The sequence below is a fragment of the Suricata suricatta genome, chromosome 15 (genome assembly GCF_006229205.1).
Source record: "Suricata suricatta isolate VVHF042 chromosome 15, meerkat_22Aug2017_6uvM2_HiC, whole genome shotgun sequence".
Lineage (NCBI taxonomy): Eukaryota > Metazoa > Chordata > Mammalia > Carnivora > Herpestidae > Suricata > Suricata suricatta.
In genome coordinates, this window is record NC_043714.1 from 16,012,308 (window position 1) to 16,039,067 (window position 26,760).

The 26,760-nt window shown below is 35.3% G+C and overlaps 1 protein-coding gene across 3 annotated transcripts in view; it reads right to left on the reverse strand.

The window, feature by feature from the left end:
• Positions 1–8,699: 8,699 nt before the first annotated feature.
• The window catches only part of VCPIP1 (valosin containing protein interacting protein 1), a 30,468-nt gene continuing 12,407 nt past the window's right edge, over positions 8,700–26,760 (reverse strand). Inside the window, exons 3-4 of one of the 3 annotated variants that reach the window (XR_003903079.1) lie at positions 13,166–15,460; positions 8,700–11,929 (exon numbers count right to left, since the gene is read on the reverse strand). Coding sequence is in view for 1 of the 3 variants with exons in the window: in XM_029923248.1 (XP_029779108.1) it covers positions 14,589–15,460 (872 nt within the window). In the remaining 2 variants the exon portion in view is untranslated. Of the gene's footprint in view, positions 15,461–26,760 lie in introns of all 3 variants that reach the window. The other 2 variants (XR_003903080.1, XM_029923248.1) reach the window with 2 other exon arrangements.

Below are 26,760 nucleotides of genomic sequence, written 5' to 3' on the forward strand. Positions count from 1 at the left end.
ACCGCCGAATCTCGCGCCCAGCCTCCCTCAAGAGCCGCCGTTTGAATCTGCGCACGCGGCCCCGAACCTCATTGGCTGTAGCGGCTGCACGCGGGGGGACAAGGGCGTGGCAAGGAGAGCGCGCGCGGCTGGGGGCGGGGCTGGGGAGCTGGAAGTCGGGACTGGAACTCCCGGGAGTCGGGGAAGGAGCTGGGAGTCAGGGGGTGGGGCCGCTGCCGGGCTCGCGGAGCTTGCAGTAACAGGACCCGGAGCTCGCCGCCGAGCGCCGCACCGCGCGGGGCCTGCTGGGAAAGCGAGTTCCGGTGCTGGCAGAGAGGCGGGTCCGGAAGCTGCGGTAAGAGTCCAAACTTCCCGGAGTGCGCAGACAGGATCCCTGTGGGTTGGGTGGTCCCGCCTAGACAAGTCTCCGAAGCTTTCTCTCCGCCACAGCTCCTCCACCCCGAACTCCTCGGGTGTATCCCGCCTCATTAGTTTGGAGGCGTGGTCTTATGACGAGACAAATCTGACCATAAAATCTGCGCGGCCGTTATTGTTTAAGCAAAAATGTGAGCTATTTTTGGCCAGGCATCTAACGACTAGAGTAGCGAAGACTGTGGCAGAAAATTGAATATCAAGAATAAGCAGGCGTGACAGATGAAAAAAGTGTTTAGCTGGAGAGGTGCTTGGCACGGAAAAAGGAAATAATCCAGGTCTGTGTCTGGCCTTGGCAGTGCTTAACACCTTAGTTCGCTCCGCGGGAAATAATTGATGCGCGATGAAGAAACCCTGATCCAGAATAATGCAGGAAGACGGGAGCAGACTGGGAGTTTTGCCCAGATAAATGAGCATGGTAGTCAACTGGAAAGTCACCATCTTTCCAAGAGAGATGGAGGAGGGGAGAATTGCCCTGAAGGAACTTCAGCAGTTTAACTGCTCTAGAGGATTCAAGTCTGAAAACTAGGACCTGCTCGGTTCAAGTAACATTGAAGTAGATTACAGTAACCATTACAAATGGTGAAGGATCCAAATTTGCAAGGTACCATGCTCTACTGCATAGAGCACTAAACCACACGTTAATATTGTAACAATTACATTTTGCTATTTTGAAATTTTACGCATCAATTTTTGCAAATCAGGGATGCAGGTGCAAATGTGAATTGAATGGCTTGCATGCACTACTTTCAAACTTAAAACGCCTTTTTATGTATAGTTCCTTTTTCTCAAGGTATGGATTTGGGGACGGTAAAATACCTTTTAAATCATTACTTGTTGTGTTGCTCTTTCACTTTTTTAAAACTTAATTTAGAAAGTAATGTCATTTGAAAATAGTGCTTTCTGATTTACACCCGACTCATGCCTTACTCGGCTTATTTATATTCTAACAGGAAGCAGAGTTTCTGTTATATTTTAGGCTTCTTATACAGAATACTTTTTTAGAGCCTGATGGCAGGTATTTAAATTTTGACAAACTAAATATCCCTCATTTTAGAGACAGAGAAAAAGGTAATTCCTCAGAAAGACCACATTGCAAATTCATTGACATCAGTTAGAGAAGGACAAAGTGTGCAGTTCAAGTAGTTCAGTCATTTGAATCCATATACTTGAACGTAATTGAGAGTGGCTTTCTTTTTTTAGCAAAACATTTTAAAAGTGTTTTTATTCAGAGTATATAAGGAGCTCTCAAAACAATTATGAGGGGGGAAAAGCAATGAAAAATGGGCAAAATATTAGAGCAGTCCCTTCACACACACACACAAAAAAGATATACGAAAGGGAAATATGCCACTTGAAAAGATGCTTCACATCCTTAATCATTAGAGAAATGCAAATCAAAACCACAGTGAGATACTACCACACAGCTAGAATAAGGGAGGGAAAGATTGACTGTACAAGTGTTGGTGAAGGTGAAGATGCTGAGCAAATACAACTTTCATGCATTGCTGGTAAAAATGCAAATAGAACAGCCATTTTGGAAAACAAATGTTTACTGTGGCCTTATTTGTAATCACCAAAAACTGCAAACACTCAAAAGGATGATTTTCTCATTGTCACTCTTCTCAATACCAGGTGTTGGCTTTGAATAGTCTGTTAAAGCTTCCCAAGTTGTTCCACTAAGATCTAGGGAACTGAATACCAAGAGAAGATAGATTGGGGACAAGTGTTGGAAATTTCTTTCAACACTATTTTATCTTTAAAAACTCCTATAGGGGCATCAGGGTGGTTCAGTCAGTTAAGTGTCCAACTCTTGATTTTGCCTCAGTTCATGATCCCAACGTGGTGAGAGTTAGCCCCATGTCCACCCATGCTGGGCCTGGAGCCTGCTTAGAATTCTCCCTTTCCTCTGCCTCCCTGTCTCTCAAAAAAAAGAAAAAAATCTCGTATAAAGTTTTCTTTCTACTCCATGACAAATATATTCCTGTTTTTAATTATAAAAATGATTTTTCAAGTATGTGCTTTTACTTTCTTATGCCAAATCTTTAAATAAATTGCTAAATTGCTTCATTATTATTAAATAACTCAGCAGTATGATGCACCATGCTCAGCCTTCCATGGCTACACCAACTTCTTCTTGTCTTCCCACAAAGGCAAAATACTCCCAGGCTTTGTTAGTTTGAAAATCTTTTGCTAGCTTAATGTACTGAGAGGCTGTACTTTTAAAACAGTTGTATCTCTCATTCCCATAAATAGAGTTTTGTCTATTTATTGCTAGCGTTGCAGTCCCTAGAATAGTATGAGTATTAATATGCTCAAATACAATCAGTATACAATGAATAAACAAAGGCAAATAATAAGCACATGAATAAATATAAAAAGTACAAATTAAGTTTGAAATACCATTTCATGAGTGCTAAGGTTGTAAAATATTTCTAAATCCTGCCAACAAAGTTTGAGTAATTCCTTGATATTAGTACTGAAACTGGTATAATCCTTTTGGAAAGCAATACTGAGCAAAAGCCTATAACAGACATTTCATCTTAAAATTCTGTAATTCAATGTAAGCAAAAAAGATGTAGTTCAATGGTTATAGCATTATATTACATTAAAACCCCAATTTGAAAGTATTCGTATTTTGAGACTAATTTTTTAAAAAATATTTAATGTTTATTTTTGAGAGAGAGAGAGACAGAGCATGAGCAAGGGAGGGGCAGAGAGAGAGGGAGATAAAGAATCCGACGCAGGCTCCAGGCTCTGAGCTGTCAGCACAGAGCCCAATATGGGCCTTGAACTCACAAACTGTGAGATCGTGTCCTAAGTTGAAATTGGACACTTAACTGACTGAGCCACCCAAGCATCCCAGATTTTAAGACCAGTTTAAATGGTTCATCACCAGGGAAGAATTGTACAGCTTGTAGAAATAGTATAATATTAAGCCAATGCCATTAAATGGTTATTATACTACTGGGCCCTTCTAGGTGTTTAGCATACAATCATCTTGGGAAATACTCACAACTTGTATAATTGTAACAGTCCTCTGAGGTAGGTACTATTATTTTCATCCACTTTATAAATGGGAAAAATAGGGCACCAAAAGGTTAACTTGTCCAAGGGCATATAATGGCAGAACCAGATGGGAATTAAAAACAAAGCTACCCTAATATCCATGAGCATTCCAACTATCAGTATAGTATACTATAGAGATAGTGTAGCGTAGAGCAAAAAGCTAGAAGCAAACTGAATGATTAATATGTTATTCATATACATAAGAACTCAGGGTATATGTGTATGTGGGTATGTGTCTAACATTATAGAAAATGGTCTATGGGCTACACACCACAAACTGTTTAACAGTGTTTCACTTTAGGGAAAGGGATGAGATGGGAGCAGGGTGGGCTTTAACTTTTAACTCTATATACTTTTATATTATTTGACGTTTTTAAAGCATAAATTCTTGTTTATTTTTTAATTTCAAAAATGAGCTGGAAATAGAAGGAAATAGTGTAAGTATGATATATAAAAACAAGACTAATAATGCTAAGTAGGTATGCTTTGGCAGAAATGATAAAACAATATATTATGTGCTCCATCTGAAAACAAAACTCAGGTTCAGATATCTTATAAGGGCACCTGGGTGGTTCAGTCAGTTAAGCGCCGGACTCTTGATTTCCGCTCAGGTCATGATCCCAGGTTTGTGGGATCGAGCCTTGCTTTGGGCTTTGCACTGAACGTGGAGCCTGCTGGAGATTCTCTCTCCCTCCTTCTGCCCCTCTTTCCTTGCTCACTCTCTCTCTAAAAAAACAAAAAAATCAAAAAACCTACATCTTGGATACATAATGTCTGCTCCAACCTCTGTCTCCCCACCTATATGTTTTGATAATCTGTACTTTACATTTAGGATGCTATTTTAAATTTGATGGAAATTATAAGGAGAAATCATATTGTCATAAGCAGCTATAAAATTCTTAGTTTAGCTTTTAAAGGTAAAAATAAGAGTGGTTGATCTACAAGGAAAAAAATCATAAGAGAAAAAAATGTTTTAAAGTGTCCTTATTTCAGGAGGTGGTGGGGAGAGATGGGTTAAATATGTGATGGAGGTTAGTTAAGAAGTGCACTTGTGATGAGCACCTGATGTTGCCTGGAAGTGTTGAATCGCTGTATTGTACACCTGAAACTAATATTACACTGTATGTTAACGAACTGGAATTTAAATAGAAACTTAAAGTAACCCTATTTCAAGCCAATATTCTTTACTCTTTTGTGGTAGATAGAATAATGGCCCCTCAAAGATATCCATGTCCTAATTCCCAGAACCTGTGACTGTAATACCTTCATGGCAAAAGGGACTTTGCAGGTGTGATTAAATTAAGGGTCTTGCCATGAGGACTTTAGTTTGGATTATCAAGGTGGACCCAATGTAATCACAGGGTCCTTAAGAGTAGAAGAAGGAGGAGCACCTGGGTGGCTCAGTCAGTTGAGCATCTGACTTCAGCTCAGGTGGTGATCTCATAATTCGTGGCCCAGTGCCATGTTTGGCTTTGTGCTGACAGCATGGAGCCTGCTTCAGATTCTTTGTCTCTGTCTCTCTCTGCCCCTCCCCTGCTTGCTCTTTCTCTCAAAAATAAATAAAAGAGAGAGAGAGAGAGAGAAGAAAGCAGGAAAAAGATTTGGAGATGTTATGAGTTAGCTTTGAAAATGGAGAAAGGGGTCATGAACCAAGGAGTGGAGGCAGCCTACAGGAGCTATTAAATAAATCAAGGAACTGGATTCTCCTCTAGAGCCCCCAAAATCCTTAAAGCAGGACTATCACTCATCTGTGGGAAACATGACATGTGCCAAGATACGAAGGTATGTGTTTCTCTTTAATTCTAAGCTTTCTACCTCTAATTTCAATTTTATTACCTTCTACTTTATCAGGGACAGTTTCCCTTTCTTTATTTTATTTTAAATGTTTAGTTTTGAGTGTGAGCTGGGGAGGGTCAGAGAGAGAGGGAGACAGAGGATCTGAAGCAAGCTCTGCGCTTTAAGATCTCAGAGCCCAATTCGGGGCTCCGAAGCTGGACCCTTAACCAACCAAGCCATACCAGACACCCCAATTACAGCAAGTGTTTTAACTGATCTCTCATCCTCTTGTCTTGTCCAATCCACTGTATTCTCCACTTGACCACCTAAGGGATCTTTTAAAACACAAATCTGTTTAAAATTTTTTAATGTTTATGAGAGAAACAGAGACAGCATGAGCGAGAGCAGGGGAGGGGCCGAGAGAGAGGGGGAGACAGAATCTGAAGCAGGCTCCAGGCTCTGAGTTGTCAGCACAGAACCTGATGCAGGTCCAGAACCCATGAACCGTGAGATCATGACCTGAGCTGAAGTTGGATACTTAAACAACTTAGCCACCTAGGTGCCCCTAAAACAGAAATCTATTTCAATTCTAATATCTACCTTGGGAAAATTCCAACTTCTAGCTGGAGTCTCAGAAAACCTTTCTCATTTTGATATTTGGGACTACCTACCTCGCCTGTTTCCAATCTATAGGTTACTTTTAAAGCAATTATGGGTACAAAACGTATTTTGAATACGATAAGCCTTAGCAACATAACAATAATAGTGTATCTAATAAAACGAAGTAGAGGGGTGCCTGGGTGACTCAGTCGGTTAGGCCTCCGACTTTGGCTCACGTTCAGGTCATGGTCTCACGATCTCTCGTCGGGCTCTGTGCTGATATAAGCTCAGAGCCTGGAGCCTGCTTCTGATTCTGTGTCTCCCTCTCTCTCTGCCCCTCCCCCTCTCATGCTTGGTAGTAATAGTAATCAAAATAAATAGTAATCAAAAAAAAAAAGGAAGTAGAAAAGGAGGAACTCATGATTTGTGAGTTTGAGCCCTGCATGGGGCTCTGTGCTGAATGTGTAGAGCCTTCTGGGATTCTCTCTCTCTCTCTCTCTCTCTCTCTCTGCCCCTTCCCCTTGCTTTTTCTCTCTCAAAATAAACTTTAAAATATTAAAATAAAACTAATGGCTCAATAAGACTTAAATATATAATGTTGTTAGAAGATGAGCTAAAAAGGACAAGGGAACTCAGCGAACTCATCTTTCATAATGGAGGAATCAAATACTGTCTAAAGTTGATAAATGAAGAGATTAGACCTATTATGGAGGTAACCACCAAAATAGAAATAGTGGATTTAGTAATTGAGAGGAAAGAACTGGGTGTCATTCTATATAGATTTGAAATTGTTTTTAGTCAAATACATTCATTGTTTTGATAATAACTTTTTTAAAAGGAAAACATGCCCGATTTCAATGAAAACTTTCAGAGAGTACTTTTTTAGCTATGGGTTTCATTTTTCTAATCACCGTACCAAAAATAAATTTAATAACATTGTAAAGTTTATTATACTAAAGAAAAAACCAAATCACTTGCCGAAAGATCACAAAATGAAATAATCTTAATTTGAACAAGATTGGGGGCACCTGGTGGCTCAGTCAGTTAGGCATCTGACTCTTGATTTTGGCTCAGGTCATGATCTCATGGTTTGAGTTCGAGCCCCGCATCAAGCTTTCCCTTTCTGCCTCTGCCACACTCTTTCTCTCTCTCCCTCAAAATAAATAAAAAAGCATTAAAAAAAATTTTAAAGCAATATTGGAAGTGCAACTTTATACATTGGTTACTTAGGCAGTACTACTGCTAAAGGAAACAGAGGAGATGACAAATACCATGACAAGGCCATGAGAAACTAGAGGAGGAAATGGAAATTATCTTCCTATAATCCTGGTAATGGTGGGGAAAAAAGCAAATAATTGAGGGTTTCTAGCTCCTAATTTGATTCTTGCTTTACTATTTTCCTAAAATTTTTGTTATACATCTATGCATCTAATTTATACTGGTCAAATCAGTAGCAAGGATACCTTTTAGTTTCAAAGAATAGGCTCATATTCTCAAACTGATTTTATGAACTGAATGTAGAATCTCATTGTTACAGTGTGTTTCCTTTTCCTTAGGAACCCTGTTTGCATAAGCTTTCTCAAACTTTGTCATCCCTATCCATTCAACAGGATCACCACCTTCTTACAGGATTTGCAGTCTGAAGTGTGGCAAACATAAAAATCACACTTAATTTTGTTTGATTAACTGCCCTAATATTTTTGGCAGTACTGAATCTTGCCAATTTTTAAACATCATATTAATTTTTGGCCTCGAATGACATCACCTCTAAGGAAACCTGCTGTAAGCCACTAGTAAGTCAGGTTAGTTCCTCCTGTAGTATAACTTGAGACTCACCACTAAGGGATGCCCATGATGACAAGTGAGCTTGTTTAAATGACTCTCTCCTTCACTAAAGATTATGATGGCAGGCAGTAGGTCTTTCTTACCATTTTATTATTTCTTCTATTTAGCAAAGTACCTGGCACATGATAGATTTCGTAGAAATGTTTTCTAGGGGAGATGCAAGCCAGTGAGGGAATTGGACTTTTATCTAACCAATGATTCTCAAATTGACCCAGATCAATAATCTAAGAAATTCTGAAATCGTCCTCTAAAGCACCTCCCAATTTGGAGAAACAAAATCCAAGGTTCAGGAAGGAAAATTGTAGGAAGTGAAATTAAAGCCGTGTAGTACACACATTGAAATAATTTCACACCAGGTTGGTGTACCTGAAAACGAGCTAGATTTAACAATAGATGTTTATATAGACTTATGTGACCACCAGATTGTACTCGGCTACCTATCAAGTTCAGGATCTTGGGTGAAATACCTAACCTACTTGAGCCTGTTTCCTGAAAGATGAAGACAATGATGTTACCCAACCACAAAGAGTTGTTCTGAAGTTTAAACTAATTTTACATGTTGTGTTTTACCTACTGTCTGGATATAGGGGAATGGTCACTAAAGGATAGTTATGAATGTGTTTATTGCTTGTCTCCATCATTGGGATGTAAGCAACTGTTTCCCTAGTTCCTAGAACAGAAGCTTGGCTTTTGATTAGTGCTTAATAAACATTAAATGAATGAATGATTCAAGTATAATATTGATTCCATAAATCAAATATAAAAATAAGTCATTATTTTAAAGGGAGACCTCATACTATACATGTTTCTTTCTATACATGGAACTGACAAGCAGGAATAATCCTCCCAGATTCCCACACAATTTGTTTTTAAAGATTTATGTGGTATGATAAATGGACCAAAGACAGGTTTAGTTCCAACAAGGAAGGACTACAGGTTCATTAAGTGTTTCATCTCAGTATACGATATACAGTTTAGAAAATCAATTAAAGACTTAGTTCATTTTTCTGTATACATTTTTAATGATTAGAAACAATCAACTATGCAGTCATAATTGCAGTTACTGGGGTCTGAAAAATCCAGTCAATAAAAATAAAATCCATATTGAACTGTCATGAGTAGGATATTTATCTTATTCACTGAAGTTTTTAGAGCTTTAAACTATATGGTATGTGACCAGTTGGGATGCATGTACAAGACCTCAAGTCCAAGTGTGGGACAAGTATAGCCAGCCAAAGCATAAAACAAAGCTAATTGTTTAGTTTACTTGGAGCCCACACCAATGTACTTGTCCCATCAGTACTATACCATCAGCAAGTGAGCCTGTGATGACATGATCAGCAGAACAAGAGGGTAACAACTGTAGAACCAAAAGATTATAGTAAAAATGGAGGCCTTGACAGACTCCATGACTTGCCTTAGGTCACAGAACAAGTTAGAAACACAGACTGTCCGTTCTCCAGATTTTCAGTATTGCATGTGGTCATAAAGCTCTTGCATAAATATTTGAACATACAAACCATTAAGTTTTTAGCCCATTAACCATATATCACAAACAAAGCAGGTTTTAACCTAACAAAACAATTTAATGTGTGCCCTATATATGAGGATTTATCCCTTTTAAATGGCAACTGAACTCTACTGAATTACTGTGATATGTAAATAAGTTATAGTAAACATTTGAGTGTTTATGCCAGGCACTATTCCAATAATCTGATAAGTATTAACTCATTTAATCTTCACAACCACCTCAGGAGATGTCCTCGTCTTCCTCCTAGAGAGGAAAATGAAGCATAAAGAGATCACACTATAAGCAGTGTGCTCAGACTCAGTTCTAGACGTCCAGTGTCTGAGACTCTGCTCTAAGTTAAATAGATCTAACAAATAGGATATTAAACATACATATTAAAACTTAAAAGTAAATGTAAGTCATGTTGATTGCTAAGCTATACAAATGTTACTACTATATTCTTTATTTCCCTTCACTTCATTATGTCTAACTAGTATTTTTAAAAAACGCACAAAACTAAGTTCTGCCTTTATTAGAACATGTCTATTTTGTCCTTATATATTCAGTAAGCATTCCATAACCCAATTATGTAAAATGTCTAAAGAAAGTTTGCTTATTCTTTTCTAATTGAGTCCTTTTCATTTGCACCAAGATCACATCAAAGGGGGAAACTTCTGTCCCTATATGATGTCTCACTAAAAGAAGTTTATAAAAGACCTTTATTACAATAAGAATTCCTTTATAAAACTGAACTATATTTTCATGCATTATATTATTAAAGTAAAACTCCAGGAAACTAAAGAATAAAAAATTATTTTTAAAAGCTGCTGTGGAGAAGTCAAGGGGAAAATCAGTATGTATTAACTTACAGTTTTATTAATGTAAAAGAAAACTTCAAATACTGTACAGTGAGGTGTGCTGCAGAACACTATATAGTTATAACTATTACCAATTATTTATTACTCAAATGTGATATATACAGCAACCACAAAATCAGAAAATAATGGGTAACAGCCAGCGCCTTAGGGATGATAGAACATTTGTAGTATTTAATTGAGCAATTAAAGCACTTGCTATGTGATTTTTCTAAATATTTACATTACCACTTATTTTTACATATTCTAAAGAGTATTTCTCTCCAAAAAACTAGACTCTCCAGCTCTTGGCACTCATTCTTAAAGTCAAATAAACCTGAAAATATTGATAATGTTTTAAGTCTTTTATTACCCTATCATAGGCATAAAAGGCTCAAGGACTTGTGCATTCTAAAGAAAAAATATGCAATACCTTCAAATTTTAAATACTAAGTAATTGATACTCACAAGCAGATAATATCAACTAGAACTTTTTTTTACTAATTTTCCTTTTACAAGAGAATAATCATTGTATTAATATTACACTACAAAAGCATGTAGACTCCATAATTTAAAAAATTAAATGTCTGATATACAAGTAATGGCATTTTCTCCAATAATTCACAATTTTTACAATTTCTATTTTGGAACAAACGTTAAAATTCCCACAATTTAATTATCATTAAATATGAATTGAAACACAGCGTCTCAAAGAATTAAGAATGGCAGAACTTACAGTTAACTATCAATCATACAATAGCTCCGCTCTATTATTTTGTTTCTTAAGTAAACATTCTTTTGTGGTATGTTTTCAAGTGAACAGTTCTGGTTTGAAAATTAATTTCTTATATTGTGAAGAGCCTTGAGAATGTACAATTTTGTTAAATTATAACCTTGAACTGTAGGATATATCTACCCAACTTATGTAGAGTATGTATGTAACTCACTACTGCTATGATAAAGGTCATTTTAAATTTGTATTGGGTACAGTTTAATTCAATTTTGCAAAGGCTTTTAGGAAAATCTTAATATGGAGATCTTGTTTTGGGAACCATGAAACTCAAAATCTACTCTGCAGTATTTTAAGTGTGGGCCAAGTGAAATTCCTATTGGAAAAATGAAGACAAAACTATACTGATATTCTGAAATAAACACAGTATTTGATAGTCACTATGTTGACCAAAGCATAATTAATGACAGAAGTTATGTTTACTTCATACCTAAAGATTAGTAATTAGTGAATTCTAAATTTTTAAGGAAATGTTCACTAGCAGCCAGTATTAGTAGGAAACTCCATAAAGTAATACTGTTATAAATTTTGCCTTTAGTAGCTAACATGTGATGTCAGTACAATTCTCAAAAACCTGTCATTAGTAATATATCAGTTGCTAGCAAGTGATCTTCCCTGAGGTAAAAGACCATACACAAAAGTCTGCTCATTTCAAACCAAGTTAGAGACTTAAAAAGAATGGCAGTAAGGACCTGTGGCTGGGATTCACAGATGCATTTCAGATTGATGTCTTAATTGCAAGCAGTAGGCTTGATTGTAAAAACCAAACTAAAAATCATCAGAAGATATAAAGCAAAATTCACAGTCAATAGCATTTGCTAAGTTTCTCAGGTCTTCATCCTAACATTTTCCAATAAAATACTTGAAACATAGTGAAAGGGGAAAAATAGACCTTGGGCTTACTTTTAACTAGTTCCTGAGTAACTATTCCCTTGGAGTTCATTATATTCTAGCTCACAATATATGGCAGTGTCTTGTTTTCTTCAACATCAACAGTTTCTCAGTATTATAAACGCACACCATCTTCAACTCTACTTGGACTTCTCGTCATCAATTCAAACTTGGTATGACTACCTATAAAATATTATTAGTGAAGAGAAAAATTTACAATTTTATTTCAAGTTTCAGTGAAACATCACAAATAGAATTTAATTATAAGATTGAGTTATGGTTTTGTTATAGCTAGGGCTAAAAAAAAGTGTTATATCTAGGGCTAAAAATAATATTTTAACGGTTTATGATCTCTAGCTTGAACTCAAAGTTGTGGTGATCACAAATGGCAGTATTAAAAACTAAGAATTCTATAGTCATATATTTGATTACGGTAACCATATGGAAGAACAAAGGATGAAAATTAAGCACTTAAATTCTTTCGAAAACTTCTTTGTGAAGATGATACCTGGCCCACTTCTCAAAAACTACCAATTGCTCCATGCAAATTTCAGCAGATTTAAAATAATTTCAGAAAATCTGACCATTCTCAAAATTAAGCCTTTTATTCTTCATTGAGGGAGAACCCAAACTATTAGAATACTCATACCTAACCGGCTTCTAAATAGCATTGCTGTGGCAAGAGAAATTGATAGTGTTATCAGAGTTTAAAGCCCATCTTCTAATGTTCACAGGTGCTTTCTAATTTCACTAAATGCAAATATTTGGTATAATAGGAAGATAAAATTTTTGACATTTTTACTTCATGCCAGGAGAGTGTATTTCTCAGTTATTAACTAAATATGCCAAGCCACAGGTGAAGAAAATATTTGTTAAAGAAAAGGTGATTATATCATTTTCCTGGAAGGAGCACATCTGCTTGTTGAACAGTTTTCCTGTATTTAAACTAGTAAGAAAAGCCAGTTTCAGTGGCTGAAAGAGCCAAAAATTATTATAGTGGTTAGTGGTATTTGTAATTTTTAGTTTAATACACAGAAGCCACCTATACTAATAATTATTTGGTAGCTGCAGTTCCTTATGCAAAACTAGTGCACAATATAAAAGTCCTAAATTTTCCTGCTCTTTAGATATTAAGATAATTGAAACTAAATTTAGAAGAATCGAGATAAAATATGGTTTAAAATGTGATGTGATAAAACCCGAATATATGTATCTTGCTCAGATATCACATGCAAAATGTCTAGATTCTCCATTCTTTCCTTATTCAAAATGGAGTAGTTCATTTAGTAAGTGAATTAAGTCAGAAATACTTTCATAGAAAGAAATCCAAAACCTCCCTTCTTTGGAAACACAAGTCAAAGTACTGTATATGTAAATATATATGCCTTAATGAATCAACAGGTTGAAATTTTGAATCACCTGATAATGTACTTTCTGATGAACAGTTTCTTAGACAGCAAACACAGTTCTGCATCTGTTACATATGCAAACAGAGACAGCCAGGCTTTGAATGCTCTAGATAAGAGATTGTATTAACATACATTTTGTCTTTCATCCATTCAAATTCAACTTAATTTCAGTGAACAAAGGAAAAAGATGGATTGAAATGTACATTTCAGAATACAGATTTGCAGAATAGGATAAAATAGTGCAATACCAATCTCAGGATAAACATTCTTTGTCTTTAGGGTGTAAAATAAGCATAAAAGCTGCTTTTTGAGCAAACTGGCACTAAAGATTTGATGAATACACTATTTAAGCAAATGCCCAGTTGATCAGGGTATGATGCAGTAAAATTTGCATCCATATCCAAGTGAAGCCAACAAATAAATTTTATGGATGCTAAGGAAAAAAAAGGAAATATTTTTGGTTCAAAGGGGCTCAAAGACACTTAGCATATACAAGCTTAAATACCACTGATCAAAATTGTAGAACAATGTAACTCATTCATAAAGATAAATTCTTATATATAAATTCTCTGTGAATCTGACAAACTCGGAAAATTAGAGATTAACTACTGCTACCATTATTTTTATATTTTCTACCACACTTTGCAATCAACTTTTCTGCAAGATTAAAGAAAAAAAATTCAGTGGTACTTGACCAGGCCAGGATTAAGAAAATAATGGTAACCTATTATCAACAACAGAGCACACAATTGGCTGTGTTGGCTCAGACAGCAACATTACTGAATCACATTGACTTTATCATTCTAGAATAGGTATTTCCCCCATTTGCTTAAATCAGCAAAATGTTATATCATTACATTTTATTCTCAAGATATTTTTCACCAAGAATCCATATCTCTATGAATGTTTTTTCATTCATGGAAATGTCAGGATCCCAGTATCTAACAAATCCTTCTATGAATTTTAAGATACAATTTAGTTCAGATAACCTTCAAATTTACATAAATCTTTTGACACTCTATAAATATGTGGAATGGTTATCTTGATGACATCAACATTAGCAAAATCTCATTTCCCCCCAGTTCTATCCTTTCCAGAAATCAAACATTAGCAAGAGAATTGTCATGTTTGAAACATTAAGACTTTCGTGGAATTAAAGTTACAGAAAACTTTCAATGAACCACATGTATGGAAGAATCTCATCTCAGCAGATCTAATAACTAATTTATAGGAATTGAGAGCCAGCCTGGGCAGCAGTATATTAAAAGCTATTGCCAATCACACACTTGCTGTCATGCACTGAATAACAAGATATAATCTTTGAATTATATACGTACAAGATTTTTTATGACTAATCAAGTTATGTGGCCCAGCCAACAAATGTTACATATTCACAATAAACATTCTGCCTTTATTATCAGCCTCTAATTATATCAAGAGTGATCCATTGGCTCAGCTGTGTTTGTCATCTCAGCATCTTGGCTATCCATCTCTTCAGGCTCCTCCACTGAATTTCCCTTTTGTGCTTTTGACCTTGTGGCAAATGCTGCTCCCAGTGCCTCTGCCACACAGCTATCAGTTGTTTCTATATCCAAATTCTCAGTGCCACCAGTTAAGGTAAAAGATTCAGGTAAACCAGTCTGAAGACTCCCAGACTTCACAGAAGAACTCACAACTTCTGCTTTCCTTTGAGGATGATCAGATGGTGACTGCTCTGTACTTTGATCCCGCAAGTGCTTGTCCATTGAAGCCTGGATAGAAGAAACCATTTCCTGCAATTTTTTTCGCTGGGCCTCAACCAAATCAGGATCAAGCTGCCTGCTGTCTCTCATTGTAACTACTCCAGGAGCTATTCGAATAAGCTCACTATTACTAGGAGCAGCTGTGAATACAGAAGGCTCTATTTTAATGGAACTATTACTAAAGTCTGTCCCTGTGTTATGCTTTCTTACAACTGGGGCTTCCCTAGCTCTTGATTCAAGGTGTGGGTTACTAGATGCAGTTCCTAGAGAATGCCCTTTTCCCTGAAAGGCAGTTACATTATGAAGCTGCTCAGATTTCTTTTTCACTACTCCACCACTACCTAGTTTTAATAGCCCATGCGAGGGACTTGATTCTCTACTTCTTGTAGTAGCCTCTGCTCGAACCTGACTTACAGCCTCTTTAACTAAATCTTCAACATCAGGACCGATGGGGAAATGTCCTGCAGCATCCACACACAACTCCAGTCTATCTTCAGAAGCATTATAGACAAAGGTTTTGCCAGGCAGATGTGGAAAAGTACAATGCTTGCCATCAGCCATACCTAAAGAAGGGGGAAAAAGGTGTTTAACATATTAAAATCTTACTTAAAAATGTAGTAAAGACCATTATAGTTGAAATAGTGAATTTTCAACAATAGCTAGATCAGTTTTGAAAAACAAAACTAATTAGAATTTAATACTACTAAAAAAATATATAACAGACCCTATTGTAGTTCCTCAGGGGACTTTTTTTTTTTTTAAAGAACACCATTAACCCATTACAAAGTTAGGAAAAGGGTTTGAAACAAACTGAGCTAAGAAAATATATTAGTAAAATTCAAATTTAAAACTTTGCAAAAATACCTATAAGGGCAAAGTGTTGTACAAATAAGCTGCACAGTGTGAATTAAGATTAAAAAATCATATGTAATTCTATGAATTACAGAATACCAGAATAAAAGTGGTTTTTCTCATCATACCTTAGGTACATACTTTTCACAAATATAAAAAATATGAACCTTCAAAACAAGATATCCCATAGTTAAAATAGTAATTATGAGAGAGCATTTAGGAAAACTAAAAAAGATCTAAAAGATCTTACTTAATTCAATTCCTTTGAAAAAGCTATATTTCACGTTACTTCTCTTATTCCTCTCTGGTAAGTCACAACCAGACTGACTTATAGATGCTCCTGCAATTTACTTCTGATTGTCAACTAATATAGCAACAGAAGAACTTGAAAGCAGCTTCTCTTTCTTTTCTAGCTGAGCATCTCTCACTATATGGCATTCCAAGATTGTGTACTTTTTCCAGCCCATGTATAAGAAATACGTGTGTTTTAAACTATTCAATATTCTTACATTTTAAATTTGTTACTCAGAGTATTATTCTTACATTTTAAATTTGTTACTCAGATTATACTCCAAGTATGCAAAAATAGGGGTATAAAAATCAAAGATTTTCCATGTTAGCAACAAAGAGAAGGATGAAGTATAGAACTCTTAATAATATATGATGAAAATGGTATGTTTATGGCAAAATATAAAGGAATAAGCAAACTAGTTTAAAATGAATGAAATTAATAAGTGCTGTGGAAATACAGAGGTGTAGAGTGAGTAAGTCCTAGAACGCGCAGTGGGCATTTAGGTAGTCTCCAGTTTTGTTGGTTGTTAAGAATAGTTCTTCCTCCGTCCACTGAAAAAAGGTTACAGAGTGGTTCTCATGTATCTCACTGTGAATATTCCAAATAACCAGAGGAAAGAAGTAAACTGCAAATGAATAAATAACATATAGTAATTTTAAACATTCACTTTAGTAGTAAGTAAAGTATCCATTAATACAAATCCTACTAAAATTTCCTCTTGGCAGAACATTTTTGGCAGAAAAAAACTGACAAAAAGAGGCAGACAAAAGTTTAAAATCAGAGATGTGGTCTTAATAGTGCCTTTTAGGCCACAACCCTGAAATCAGTTTATTACCCATCCCCTCCCTCAGAGATCTGTAAAACTTGGCTCAAGAAACAAAGGTAGCAGAGAAGAGAATTTTGAATGGTTAAGCCCATGGATGACCCTAGGGAAAACTTACATTCATTTCAGTAGATAATATCTACTGAGTCTCACTATGTGCCAGGAACTAAAACAGACCCTGAAGATTCAAATAAAATGTAATTCTTAGGAGACAGACACAAACAGCTCATTACAATACAATCAGGTAAATATAATGATGGGTATACTAATCATTTCACTGATTATTTGAGGATTAAATGAGAAAACATGTAAAGCATATACCACATACTGCCTAATAGAAATCAGGCAGCCAATAGTTTTAATTCCTCTAATAGATCAAAAAAGTTTTGTAATTGTTTCCAGGTTGCTACTGTGATGCTTTCCCTTGGCCATCCCTGGAAAGAATCATAGTCCAATATATGTTCATCACAGTATTATTTATAATGAAATACCAGAAACAATCTAAATAAGCTTTCAACAAGAAGAGATTCACTAAAAAAATTACGGTCTATCTCCCTAATGGAAGTAATATCCAGCTATTAATAATTGACATAAATAAGAAACCTATGATGTTTCATATATAGTAAAATGTGCACAAATAAGCAGGAAACAAATCTAAGTACTATCATTACAATCTGGCCAAAACATGTATGTATAAAACAAATATTTAAAAATTATAGGTGGGACACCTGGGTGGCTCAGTCGGTTAGGCGGCCAACTTCAGCTCAGGTTATGATCTTGCAGTTCGTGGGTTCAAGCCCTGTGTCAGGCTCTGTGCTGACAGCTAAAAGCCTGGAGCCTGTCTTCAGATTCTGTGTCTCTCTCTGACCCTCCCCTGCTCACTCTGTCTGTCTGTCGGTCTCTCTCTCAAAAATAAAACATTTAAAAAATCATAATAAAATAAAATAAATAAAAATAAAAATTATAGTTTCCCAATTCTATAATTTCTAGACCTTTTATATTATTAAAAAAATTTAAATTGTATTAAAAAATCACTGCAGATACTTAGAGGGATGTGACCCCTTTAAGCATAATCATTTACATCTTATGTAACTTACACAGTCCTTTGACTTTTAAGAACCAAAGTGTATTAAAATTCCTATATCACATATCAATAATTCCATCACATTGGATACACCAAAAAATATGTATACTAATATTTATAGCTACATTCTTCCTTATATAAAACAACCCGAAAATGCATCAGGAGAACAGATCAATAATATTAAAATGATACAATAGAATACTATGCAGCAGTGAAAATGTAGTTGACCCATATACATGAATGAATTTGAAAAACTGTTGCATGTAAGAAGCAAATCAGAGAATGTATACAGCATAATTTTCAATGTCTATTTTCACAAAGTTCAAACACATTATAAAGTTAAAGACATCTATACAAGTTTTCAAACAAAATTTGTCATTCATGTCTGCATTTATCTCTGTATAAAGACCTGCAAAGAATCTTACTACATTTTAAGCAAATGAACTTTAATATTTTTTTCTGTTCATCTGTTTACTTTGAGAGATGGAGAAAGAAAGAGGAGGAGGAGCCAAGAAAGGCCGAGAATCCCAAGTGGGCTCTGCACTGTCAGCATGGAGCCCAATGTGGTTCAAACCCACAAACCAGTAGATCATGACCTGAGCTTAAACCAAGAGTCAGATGTTCAACAAACTAAGCCACTCAGGCACCCCTTAAACAAATGAATTTTAAAATATCTTTCCAAATATAAAGACTGGGAATATTAACAGTCTAGTTTAGTTATATAGAGAAACATTCCTATTCAAATGTAGATATAATCATCTGTTAGAGTGGATTTGAAAAAAGTAAGAGAAATATGTTCTAATTTTTGGAGGATATGGGTATATATTTTGGGGTGAAAAGGGCTTGATATACTTTGATTCCTTGACCACAGGATAATAACAATGATTTGCCACATGGATCTGTCCTTAAAAAAAAAAAAAGGAGAAATCGGGTATCTGGCTGGCTTAATCAGAGGAGCATGCGAATCTTGACCTCAGGATCATGAGTTCAAACCCCACGTGGGATGTAGAGAATACTTAAATAATATTTTTTTTGAAAAGAGGTAAAACTTTGCCACAAATATTAGAAGAAATTTTATTTTGAGGAGTAAAATAATTTTCTGACAATGACCCATTTCAAATGGCTGTTATAGTCAAAAGAATTTTAATTATTCTGCAAATAACAGCTGAAATTCTAATAATAATAAAAGACATTAGCTAATTATTTTTAGATGCAAGGCCCTTTGCTGTTTCATGTGCAGGATCTCATTTGATCCTAACAACACCTAGATTATAATATCCACTTTACAAATGAAGAAATTGAGACTTAGAAGTCTCACAGGTAAGGGCATCTGGGTAGCTCAGTAGGTTAAGCTTCAAACTCTTGATTTCAGCTGAGGTCATGATCCTAGTTTGTGAGTTTCAGCTCTACGGGCTGACAGCACGAAGCCTGCTTGGGATTTGCTCGCTCTCTCTCGCTCTCTCTCTCCTTCTCCCTCTCTCTCTACCCCTCCCCTGCTCAGGCTCTCTCTCTCCCTCAAAATAAATAAAGTTTAAAAAAAAAAAGGTTTTTTAAAAAAAATCTTAAAAAGAAAAAAGGCACACAGGGAGTAAATGGTAGAACCAAAATTTGATATCAGATGTTCTTACTTCAGAGCTCTAAACTACTTCCTAATAAGGATAAGTAACACCGGTATCATTTAAAAAACTATAATGGCTCTATTGAGAAATAATTCACATACAATTCACCCATTTTAAGTGCACAATTGAATGGTTTTTTGTATATTCAGAGTTGTGCAACTATTACCACAATCACTTTTAGAAGATTTTCATCACACCAAAAAGAAACCCAAACCCATTAAGCAATCATTCTCATTTCCTCCCCCTTCCCTAACTCTCAGCCCTAGGCAACACTGATTTGTCTTACGTGTGCTTATTCTTGACATTTCATATAAATGGAATAGTAGAATGTATGGTCTATTGTGACTGGCTTATTTCATGTAACATAATATTCTCAAGGTTCATCCATGATATAGCACATATGAGCACTTCATTCCTTTTAATTGCTGAATAATATTCCGTTGTATGAATATACTAAATCTTACTTATCCAATCATCAACTGATGGAAATTTTGGGTTGTTTCCACTTTTGACTGTTATGAATAATGCTATTATGGCCATTTGTGTACAAGTTTTGTGTGGACAGGTTTCATCTCTCTTGGGTATACACCTAAGAGTAGAATTGCTGGGTTGTGACCATGTTAAATCTTTTGAGCAATTGCCAGACCGTTTTTCCCAAATGGCTGTACCATTTCACATTCCTACCAGCAGTATGAGGGTTCCAGTTTCTCTCTGCCAATAGTTCTTATTATCTGCCTTTTTAATTATAGCCATACTAGTGAGTGTGGAGTACTACCTCATTGTGGTTTTGATTTGCATTTCTCTGATTGTTAGTGATGCTGAGCATCTAAACACCAGTTCATGTACTTACTAGCCACTTACAGGTTTTCTTTAGAGAAACATCTATACAGATTTTGCCAATTTTTTAATTGGGTTATTTGCCTTTTTATTGATCAGTTCTTTATATTCTAGATGCAAATCTATTATCAGGTATATAATTTGCAAAAATTTTCTCCTATTCTGTGGGCTGTCCTTTTACTTTCTTGATAGTATCCTTTATAGCACAAAAGTTTGCTTTTTATACTTATCTACTTTTTTCTGTTGTTGCTTGTACTTTTGGTGTCATATCTAAGGTTTTGCCACATCCAAAGTCAAGAAATTTTAGGCCTATTTTTTTTTTCTTAGAGTTTTCTAGTTTTACTTCCTATACCCAGGAAGTAGATACATTTGGTATGAGGTAGAGGTCAAATTTCATTCTTTTGTGTTTAAATACCCAGTTATCCCAGCACCATATGTTGAAAAAATTATTCTTTCTTTATTAAATTGTCTTAGCATTACAGCTAACAGTTTAAAAATAATTTCAAACCAGAAACATAAAAATTGTTTAGTAAATAATCAAGAATCATTCCTACAACCACTCACCACCTCCCTCCCCCACATGCAAAACAAAAGCTGCATGAAAGACATTGCATACTTACCCTAATTACAGAAAACACCATGATCAATCCTAATTAAATACTAACTTTTAAAAAACTATTAACTGGTATCAGTATAGTTCAGGATGTAGAATAAAGTGAAAATAGGAAGTTAAAAAGAAAGAGATTTAAAAAACAGAGGGAAGGATGCTGGGAGAAATTTAGAACTTTAAATGCCAATTTATTAGAGAATAAAAATTTATAAACAATAATCTAAGCTTCTATATAAAGAAACTGGAAGGAAATGGGCAAATTAAACCCAAAGCAAGCATAAAAAGGAAAAACTAATTAGAGCAGAAATCAATGCAACGAAGTCAGAAAAACAATCGGGAAAACCTGTGAAACCAGAAACTGTTTCTTTGGAAAGATCAATAAAACTCATAAACCATTAGCTGGACTGGCCAGCAAAACAAGAGACGCACAAATTGCCTGTATCGAAATGAAAGAGCTAGAGACCTTACAGATATTAAATAAATAGTAAGGGAAGATTATAAAAATTTTATGTCAATAAAGTTGATAACTTGGATGAAATGGATAGATTTCTTAAAAAACAAAACAAAGCTTACACAAGAAAAAAGACATAATCTTAAGAGGACTCTATTAAAGAAATTCATAGTTTAATATGTCCAGCAAAGAAAACTCCAAGTACAGATGGCTTCATTGATGGATTCTACCAAATAGTTAAGAAATAAGATCCTTTAGAAAACAGTATGGAGGTTCCTCAAAGTTAAAAACAGAACTACCCTACAATCTGGCAATTGGACTACTAAGTATTTATCTAAAGAATACAAAAATACAGATTCAAAGGGGTACAGGCACCCCAGTGTTTATACCAGCATTATGAGCAATAGCCAAACTATGGAAAGATGAATGGATGAAGAAAATGTGATATATATTGCAATGGAATATTACCTAGGCATAAAAAAGAATGAAATCTTGCCACTTGCAATGACATGGATGAAGCTAGAGTATGAAATAAGTCAGGCAGAGAAGGATAAATACCATATGATTGAACTCATATGTGGAATTCAAGGAACAAAAGAAATGAAAGGATGGGAGGAAGAGGAAAAAAGAGAGGGAAACAAATTATAAGAGACTCCTAATAACAAAGAACTGAGGGTTGATGGAGGAAGGGGGTGCAGGGAATGAGAGAGATGAGTGATGGGTATTAAGGAGGGCACTTGTTATGATGAGCACTTTTGTTGTACAAAAGTGATGAATCACTGAATACTACTCCTGAAACCAAAACTGCACTGTATGTAAACTGACTAGAATTTAAATAAAAATTTGAAGGAAAAAAAAAGAAGTAACATCAGTTATTACAAAAATCTACCAGAAAATATGAGAAAGAATGAAATCTGGCCATTTGTAGGAAAGTGGATGGACCTTGAGGGTGTCATGCTAAGTGAAATAAGTCAGGCAGCGAAGGACAGATACCATATGTTTGCACTCATAGGTTTAACAGGAAAACAGGAGAAACCTAATGGAGGACCAGGGGGAGAGGAAGAGGGAAAGAGAGTTGGGGAGAGAGAGGGACGCAAAACTTGAGAGACTATTGAATACTGAAAACGAACTGAGGGTTGAAGGGGAAGGGGGAGGGGGAAACGAGGTGGTGGTGATGGAGGAGGGCACTTGTGGGGAAGAGCACTGGGTGTTGTATGGAAACCAATTTGACAATAAACTATTTTAAAAAAATAAAAAAATAAAATAAAAAAACAAACAACAACAAAAAAAATCTACCAGAAAACAAAAGAGAAACAAACATTTTATCAAGCCAACATTACCTTGATTAAACAGTCATTACAAGAAAACTACATACGGGGGTGCCTGGGTGGCTCAGTTGGTTTAATGTCTGACTCTTGATTTCAGCTCAGATCATAATCTCTTGGTACATGGGATTGAGTCCCATGTCGGACCGTGCTCTGACAGTATGGAGCCTATTAGGGAATCTCCCCTTCTCTCTGCCTCTCCCTAACTCATGCTCAAAATAAATAAACATTAAAAAAAATTACATGCCATTATGACCACATAAGAAGCCACAAAACACTCAACAAAACATTAGTGATTTGAATCCAGCCACAAAGTTGACTCAACATCCAAAAATCAATCTAATTCACCCTATTGATAAACTAAAGAGAAAAACTGTAAGATCATCTCAACAGATACAGGAAGAAAGCACCAAATAAAATTCAACATCCATTCAAGATATAACTTCTCAGTAAAAAAAAAAAAAATACTTTTTTATTTGCAAAAAATATAACCTACATAGACAATCCCATAGAATCTGCTAAAAAGCTACTATAATATGTGAATTTAGCAAGGTCACACCTTACAAGGTCAATGCATAAAAACCAATCTTATTTTCTACGCACTAGCAAAGAACAAAAGGAAATTGGAATTTTTAAAAAGCATCTTTTACAAGAGCATTCCCAAAACAAAGGATATGCAAGAATTATATGCTGAAAGTTACAAAACTTTGATGAGAGAAATTAAATAAATGGAGAAATACAAAGCTGTCATGAATCAGAAGATTCAGTGCTGTAAAAATATCAATTATCCTCAATTTGATTTATTTAGTCAACAAATCACAATAAAAATCCCAGATTTTTTTTTTATAGAATCTGACAAGTTGATTCTAAAATTTATATGGGTAAGCAAAGCACCTAGAATACCCAAAGCAATTTTTTGGTAAAGAATAAAGATGTTTACAATGACATAGAGCTAGAAAGTATTATGTGAAGTGAAATAAAACAGAGGAAGATAGGGGTGCCTGGGTGGCTCAGTTGGTTAAGCATCCGGCTTCAGCTCAGGTCATGATCTCACAGTTTGTGTGTTCAAGCCCCGCGTCAGGCTCTGTGCTGACAGCTAGCTCAGAGCCTTGAGCCTGTTTCGGATTCTGTGTCTCCCTCTCTCTCTGACCCTCCCCTGCTCGTGCTGTCTCTCTCTGTCTCTCAAAAATAAGATAAAATATAGGAAAAAAAAGAGGAAGATAAATACCATGTGATTTCACCATGTGGAATTTAAGAAACAAATGAGCAAAGGGAAACAAAAAGGTGGGTGGGGGGGGTGGCAAGAGGCAAACCAAGAAACAGACTCTGAGCTGAAGTCAGAGGCTTAACTGCCCCAGGCGCCCCAAAACAGACTCTTAACTACAGAGAACAAACTAATGGTTACCAGAGGGGAGGTGGGTGGGGGAAGAGTTAAATAGGTTTGGGCATTAAGGGGTGCACTCGTTGTGATGACCAAGTGCTAAATGGAAGTGTTGAATCACTATACTGTACACCTGAAACTAATATTACTCTCTATGTCAACTAGAATTTAAAATTAAAACTTTAAAAACTAGGAAAAAAAAGAATAAAGATGGAAGTCTCACACCAACTAATTTCAAAAATTACTATGATACTATAATCAAGACTACAGTATTGGTTAAAAGAGAGACATATAGATCAGAAAATAATCTCTAAAAATAGACCCACACATACATAGTCAATTGGTTATTAAAAATAATTTTACTGATGCTAGGTTTTGCATATACCCTTTTCAAGTATATAATCCATGGTCAGCTGATTTTTGATAAAGGTACCAAAGTAATTCAATCGATATGATATACTTTTTTCAACAAACAGTGCTGGAACAATTGGATATCCATACATTAAAAAAAAAAATGAACCTCAACTCATACCTTGCAACATATAAGAACATCAACTTGAAATAGATCATAAACCTAAATATAAAACTTAAAACTATAAAACCTCCTAGAAGAAAACATAGAAGAAAATTTTTGTGACCTTTGAGTGAGTAGGCAAGGATTGTTTGGATAGGGCACAAAAAATATAAATCATGAAAGAAAAAAATTGTTAAACTGGTTATCAAAATTGAAATCTCTGCTCTTCAGTAGATACTGTTAAGAGAATGAAAACACCAATTACAAACCAGGAGAAAATATTTACAGAAAATTTACCTGAAAAATGATGTGTGCCCAGAATATATAAAGAACTCTCAAAACTCAAAAGAAAAGATTCAAGCCAATTTAAAAATGAGCAAAGGATGGGGTATTTGGATGACTGTCAGTTGAGTGTCCAGCTTTGGCTCAGGTCATGATCTCACATTTCATGAGTTCAAACTCCAAGGAGGGCTCACTGGAATCAAAGCAGAGCCCATTTCTGATCCTCTGTCCCATTCTCTCTCTGCCCCTACCCCACTCATGCTCTCTCAAAAATAAATAAAACATTTTAAACAAAGAGCAAAGGAAGAAGTAGGAAGCAAATAAACATATGAGAAGATGCTCAACATCATTGGATATTAGGGAAATGCAAATTAAAACCACTATGAGATAGTACAATAAACCTATTAAAATAGTTTTAAAAACAAAACCTGATACTACCAAGTGCTGGTAAAGATACAGAGCAATTGAAACTCCAATACAGTGTTAGTAGGAATACAAAATGATCCAGCTACTTTGGAAAATAGTTTGGAAGACAAGCATATACTTACCATATAACTCAGCAATCCCACTCATAGGTATTTACAAAAGGGAAGTGAAACGTATGTCCACACACAAAGACCTATACACAAAAGACCTTATCCATAGTAGAGCAAAACTGAAAATAATCCATATTCCTTCAATTGGCTATGCATTTTTAAAAACGTGACAGATCCATACAATGGAATGCTACTCAGCATAAAAAAAAAAAAACAATGAACTACTAATATATTCAGCCAGATAGATGAAATATCAAAAGCATTAAGCGTTTTAAAACAGGAATTTACAAATTTTTCCTGTAATGGACCCTCACAGTAAATATTTTATGTTTTCAGACTATATAGTCTCTGTTACAACTATTCAACTGCTATTGTAGTATGAAAGCAGCCATTGACAATATGAGTATGGCTGTGTTCTTTTTTTGAGGGGAGGGGCTGTGTTCTGATAAAGCTTTATACACAACAGGCAGCAGGCCTGATATGACCCACAAGCAGTAGTTTACCAACCCCTGTACTAAATCAAAGAAGCCAGATACAAAGGGTTGTATTAAATTAATCCATTTATATGGTAATAATGAAAAAAGCAAACAAAGAGACAGAAATAATATCAGTGGTTGTCAGGGCCTGGGGGTAGGGGTAAGGGATCAATTAGAAAGGAGCACAAGGCAACTTTTTGGAATGATGGAAATGTTCTGTATCTTGACTATGGTGTGGCTACATGACTGTATATGTTTGTGAATATTCATATTACACTGAATACCTATAAAGGGTGAATTTTACTATTTGCAAAATATGCTCCAACAATCCTGTTTTAGAAAGAAAGGAATGAAAGGAGATCAAGGGAGAAAGGAAGGCAGGCAGTCATTCTTTTGCCCCTGATTCAAATAAACTAAAAGAAAAAAAAAATTGAGTCAATCAAAAATCAAGGAAATTTAAACACTCACTGGATATTTGGTGATGTTTTAAATTTTTTTCATATTTTTAGTATGTAATAATAGTATTTATTTTTTTTTAAGGGAAGTTCTTACTTTTAGAGATACATACTGAAATTCTTAAAGATTAAGTTATATTATGTCTGGATTTATCTTAAAATAGTCCAGTTGAGGTAAATAGAAATGTACTGATAATTGCTGAAGACAAGTGGTGGGTTAACAGGGGCGCATTATAGTATTCTTGCTACTTTTATATATGTTTGAACATTTCTACAACAGCCAAGTTGGGTTATTTTTTTTAAAGGAAAAAAAGTGTGTAAGAGAT